At 38.7% G+C, this 6191-nt stretch overlaps 1 protein-coding gene across 1 annotated transcript in view; it reads left to right on the top strand.

The window, feature by feature from the left end:
- NTPCR (nucleoside-triphosphatase, cancer-related) overlaps window positions 1–6191 on the top strand; it is a 110730-nt gene that overhangs the window by 13130 nt on the left and 91409 nt on the right. Inside the window, exons 2-3 of the mRNA XM_042780640.1 lie at window positions 2722–2884; window positions 3485–3581. Coding sequence (XP_042636574.1) covers window positions 2722–2884; window positions 3485–3581 — 260 coding nt within the window. The remainder of the gene's footprint in view (window positions 1–2721; window positions 2885–3484; window positions 3582–6191) is intronic.

Below are 6191 nucleotides of genomic sequence, written 5' to 3'. Positions count from 1 at the left end.
ACTCATAGCGACCCCTCCTTGGGTTTCCGAGGCAGTATCACTACGGAAGTAGGATTGCCCAACCTTCCTTCCGAGGAGTGGCTGGTGGGTTTGTTGTCTGTAAGCAGTTTTCTCAGCATACTGGCCCCAAGTGTTTTTTGTAACAGAGGTGACCCATTATCATTATTATACTTGGTACCTGGTAGGGTGGGGAAACAGACCCTGTCTTGGGTGGCACTGGTTTTTCCTTCTGTTTACTTCTATGTGCTCATAGTTGAAAGACTCAAGTATACGCTGTCCTCACTTATCGACTATCCCTTTAACCAACAGTTCGTTTATGACAATAGAAAAAAAACAAACCATCAACTCTCATATTAACGATGTACATCTGGCATAATGAATGCTAGGGTGTGAGACTGGCTGTGATGGTTAAGATTATGTGTCAGCTTTACTGGGCTATGATTCTCAGTGATTTGGCAGTTACATAATAGTATAGTCTTCCTCAATTTTTGTATGATTATGATTTTTGCATAACAACCTGGTTTGGATCCTAACCATGTTAATAACTGAGGGGAGGGTGTAATTCTGCAGTATAGCTCTTAAACCTGTCCTCACACCCACCCACCTTTCCTTCTTGCTTATCTTCCTAATGTAGTTATAATATCATTTTTATTAGCTCAACAGTCAGTGTATATAATATTATGATTACACAAAAGCTAATCACAGCAGAGCTATGTAGTAATCTACAGTTTGTTTTCCCTTTTGGTTCAACTCTTTCCTCTCTTTGGAGTCATTGTTTGGTTATTTCATTTGCTTAATATTCATCTATCATCAGTTCTGCCCTCTGTCTAAATCTGAACATATTCAGACCAACTGATAATATGTCTTCTCCAAGAGGTCACATTATGTTGCATATACTGTTACTGCCCTACCCATACATAACTCCTTGGCACTTAGTTTCTCCTGACTCCCAACTGTCAGCAGCTGTGATCTGTCTCACAGAACTTTATTTTTCACTGGAGCTTGCTCTACTTACACACAGGGAAAGGCCAGGAATTCATGTTCTCCAGGAACAGCCTTCACCCAGTGATTAGTGGAAGTTAGTAGATAAATACCCCACTTCTTCACACTGTAGACAGTATAACTGTGAGGCATATATCTAAAACTGTTCCTTGAGTTTCTCAGTGAGATTAAGTTCCAGCTACTCACAGTGGTAACTTGCTTGATAATGTACCTTGTGATGGCATCCTTTCCTTCCTTACAGTGTTTCTGGGGGTCACTTCTCAATTTGAACTACTTGCACTTTATCTTGGGTACTACTTGTGGGAGAACCAAAATGAAAGTAACTCTGGAGCTTTCTGACCTACTCTTGTTGTCCTCTGTGCTTGGTGTTGCTGTCATCTTGGGATGTCCCTCAGCACAGGTCACTTCTAAGGTAGTGTAGACAGTGTTGGGCCAGGAACTTAATTAATGAAGATGAAAAACTGAACTGAAAGAAGATTCCCAGAGTTGGAGAAAAAAAATGGGACTTTACTCAAATGCTTCCTATTGCTTTCCTATGTTCTACCTAACATAAAAGTCCCTTCAGTATCTCCTTTTTAACAGGAATGATTACACTTTATCTTTTCCAAAATGTAAACAGCATCATTATTTTAAGAGTAATACTACTATATTAAAAAAAAAAATCAAAGTTTTAAAAATAAATTGATAATCCATTTTTGGTTAGTCATGATTCCACTGACTTAAAACTGGGAGCAAGGTTCATATAATTGAACTCAGAGTGAAACGTAAAGGCCACTGTTACATAGTTAGGACCTTACTAAGTGTGTAACCTTGGGTAAGTTCCCTAACCTCTCTGTATCTCAGTTTCTTCATCTGTAAAATAGGGATAACCACAGTAACTGCCTAAGAGGGTTGTTGTGAGGGTTCTACCTCAAAAATACTTGTAAGCATGTTAGAACAGCAACTGGATCCACAAATGTCAGTGGTTAGTAGTATATTAGGAAGTACCTGTTGGTGCTGATAAAATAGCCAAGTGGGAGGGATGGAAGGGGTCAGAAGTGGGGAGGGTGAGGGGATAGGGCTACAGTTTGGGAAGGTGGTAGGGGTAAGCTGAAGGAACACTTAAGAGAAGAGAATGTTTGAAGGGATTACCAGCCTGATAAGATTGCTACTCAGGAAAAGTTTAAAAACGACTCTTTCTAGTGGCATTAATGGTCTTTTAGAGATACGTTCTTGGGAGGCCTAGCAGTGCAAGTCCAGGGAGGAGTGAAGTGCTCTTTCCACTGTTAAACATAGGTACATAGCATCTTTTAAGTTGTAATACTAATTTATAGCGCCCAGCTTTTGGCCCAAGCTTTACCAGTTTTACTTTTTAGGTGGAAAGTGGCAGCCCAAGGAGGAAGGTGTATCTAGGATAAAACAGAGACTTGTCTCATAGGATGCAAATTGTATGTGAGAATATCATCAGAAAACCACAAATTGACTCACTTGGTTCTAGGTTGGTGTATGTGACAAAACTAATAATGTTTCACAATTTAAAAATAAACTTCAAGATATTCATATTTTGATTATGCTTGTTTCTACTTGAAATTAAAAAGTTTTAACACCTGGAGCAATCAAAATTAAAGAGAAATTAATATTCATAGAATTTATTTGCAACCATTTCTCAACCCATCGTGATTGCGCTTGGAGTCATGTGTATGCTCTAGCAAGAATATTTCCCAATGGCATGTTTTGTAGGGGTTGGAAAAACAACATTGATTCGGAAAGCCAGTGAGGCGTTAAAGTCCTCCAGAGTGCCTGTTGATGGATTTTACACAGAAGAAGTCAGACAAGGAGGAAGAAGAATAGGATTCGATGTCGTCACTCTGTCTGGTACTCGGGGCCCTTTATCTAGAATTGGGTACTTAAATTTAATTTCTACTGTGTTTTTTCCTCTAAGCTGCCCTTCTCTCTATGTTTGGAAGCTTTTCTAGTCTAATTCAAACAAAGTTAAGTGAATTGTTTAGTAAGGCCTTTGTGAGTCCTTGGATGCCACTATTTTCCCTTCAGAAGGTTGCACCAAATGATCTTTTCTAACTTTAAGAATCTTTGGCTTTTAGGAATTTCCCAGAAAAGAAATACAGAGATTGAAACCATTATATGAGAAAACAAAGTACAAAAATAATGCTTCACTTAAAATTTAGTCCACTGGACTAGGACCTCTTTCACTCTGTAATTCTTAGCCCCATTTTTAGTGCTGCTTTTCAAAGATGGTTGGAGCTTGCCATTGTAACTACAGGTCCATTGTTTGTGTACATATACTTATTGGTAGCTTCGCTTTCAGGGAAAAAAAAAAAAAAAACTTAATCAGATCAGTTTTGCACACACCACTGTCTGTGTAAGTGATTTTTAAAGGATGATTTAGCCTACAAGATAGGCCACATAGTCTCAGTGGAGTAGCTCAAAACCAGAAATCAATACAAGTGACTTTCAACAAAGAACACAATGTCGTTTCATTCAGGTCAGAGCCTCCACCTGGAAAACGTGAGTTCCGAGTTGGGCAGTACGTGGTTGATGTGACTTCCTTTGAGCAGTTGGCCCTTCCTGTCTTGAGGAATGTGAGTATGTAGTTCTGCTTTTTGAGCCTGTTCACTCTAAGTACATTGAGGGAATTGCTGGCTATGGGACTAGAACGGCTTTTGTTTTTCAAAGTAGGCCAGTTTTAAAAGTCTTCAAGTGATTGAGCTATAATAATAATATGCAACATAATTTTCTGTCACTCTGAACAACAAATAAATTCCTTGTCACATAATTTAGCACATGCCAATATTTTATTATTGGGAAGGTCCTGATACCCCTTTACTAAGGTCCTCAAATATAGGACTTTCCTCTGTCTTCTCGTGTTTTATTTAAACCTGTTTTCATGACACAACAAATAAACATGTAGGAAGAGAAAACATCATTATATGAGCTCTAGTAGTGTAGTGCCTAAGGCACTTGACTGCTAATCAGAAGACTGGTGGTTCAAACCCTCCAGCCACTCCTCAGAAGGCAGATGGGGCAATCTATTTCTGGAGTCATACTGCCTTGGAAACCCAAGGAGGGGTCGCTATGAATCAGGTCCAACTTGACAGCACATAACAACAACAACAACGTGAACATAATAACCAGTAGGTATTGAATGTGTACCATGTACTGTATGTTACCAAAAGTATGTAACACATTATATGTTAACCTGTTTATTTTAACAGTATATTGTTAGATGCCATGATGTGGGTTCTGACTTACTGACTCTGTACACAACAGAATAAGCACTGCCTGGTCCTGTACCTCCTTACATTAGTTGTTATGCTTGAGCCCCTTGTTGTAGCCACTGTCTCAGTTCATCTCGTTGAGGTCTTCCTCTTTTTTGCTAACCTTCTACTTTACCAAGCATGGTGTCTTTCTTCAGGGACTGGTCCCTCCTGATTACATATCCAAAGTACATGAGATGAAATCTTACCATCTCGCTTCTTAGGAACATTCTAGCTGTACTTCTTTCAAAACAGATTTGTTCATTCTTCTGGTAGTCCATGGTATATTTAATATTCTTCACCAATACTATAATTCAAAGATAGTAATTCTTCTTCAGTCTTAAAGGTGTATTGTCTGTTTATTTTCATAGCTTTCTTGAGATACAACTCAATACCATACATTTTCCCATTTAAAGTGTACAATTTATTTTTTTTAGCATACTCATGAGATTATGCAACCATCAGGGAGCCCTGGTTGTGCAGCAGTTAAGTGCTCCAGTGCTAAGCAAAAAGTCAGTAGTTTGAACCTGCTAGCCATTCTGCAAAGGAGCTGTGGTGGCATAGTGCCTAAGGCATTTGACTGCTAAACAGAAGGCTGGCAGTTCAAACTCACCAGCTACTCCTCGGAAGGAAGATTGGGCAATCTACTTCTGTAGTGATACCCCCTCGGAAACCCAAGGAGGGGTCGCTGTGAGTCGAAATCAACTTGATGACAGTGAGTTTGGTTTTTGATTTTAGCCATTCTGCAAGAGGAAGATACGGCACTCTGCTTTTTGTTTGTTTGTTTGTTAAGATTACAACCTTGGAAACCCAAGGGAGCCACTTCTACACTATAGAATTGTTATGAGTTGGAATTAACTTAAAGGCAACAGGTTTATGTAGCCATCACCATAGTCTAATTTTAGAACATTTTTATCATCCTCCCTAAAAAGCTATATGCTCATTAGCAGTCACTCCCCCTTTTTCCCCTGTCACAGCCCCTGGAAACCACTGATACTTTCTCTTTCTCTCTAGATTTATCTGTTCTAAACATTGCATATAAATGAAATAATCCAATATGTGACCTTTTATAACTGGCTTCTTTCATTTAGCATGTTTTCAAGGTTTATCCATGTTACAATATGTATTAGTACTTCATTCCTTTCTATGATTGTTTGGTTATAGCACATTTGTTTATGCATGTATCAGTTGATAGGCATTTGAGTTGCTTCTACTTTCTGACTTTTAGGAATAGTGCTGCTATGAATATTTGTGTTCAACTTTTTAATGTAGACATCTGGATATAGTTCTCTTGAGTGTATGTATACCTATATCCAGGAGTGGGATTGCTGGGCCATATGAAAATTGTGTTTAACTTTTTGAAGAACCATCAGACTTTTCACAACAGCCATATCATTTTACATTACTGCCAACACCAAATGAGGGTTCCAAGTTCTTGTCAACACTTTTTATTGTCTTCTCTTTTTTATTTTAGCCATCTTCAGGAAAAAAAACTCACTGCCATCCAGTCAATTCCTACTCATAGTGATGCCCATTGGATTTCCAGGGCTGTAAAACTTTACAGAAGCAGACTATCTTAATTTTATGATTAGGAAGTATTTTCTTCCATTCTGTGAGTTGTCTTTTCACCTTCTTCATAGTATTGTTTGAAGCACAGTGATATATATATTTTTTTTTAATTGTGATTTTGATGAAGATTTACAGAGCAAATTCACTTTCCATAAAGCAGTTCACATATACTTTGTCTCATGTCATTGACCACAGTTTACCACAATGCAACAGCACCCCCCCACTTCCTCCCCATAGTTACCTCTTCTCAGTGTCCATCCCTCCATACTGTCCTGCCCCCTGAGCTGTCTCCCTGTGCATAAGCAGCCCTTCCTTCTCCCATGATTGGTCTCTCCAGGGCATGTGTCTACTTGAGGTAAATGTTTA

Source organism: Orycteropus afer, unplaced genomic scaffold, assembly GCF_000298275.1.
Source record: "Orycteropus afer afer isolate SDZICR_OR568_19922 unplaced genomic scaffold, OryAfe1.0 scaffold00050, whole genome shotgun sequence".
Lineage (NCBI taxonomy): Eukaryota > Metazoa > Chordata > Mammalia > Tubulidentata > Orycteropodidae > Orycteropus > Orycteropus afer.
Note: the sequence above shows the minus strand (reverse complement) of the source record. Positions and strands in the feature narration are given on the sequence as shown.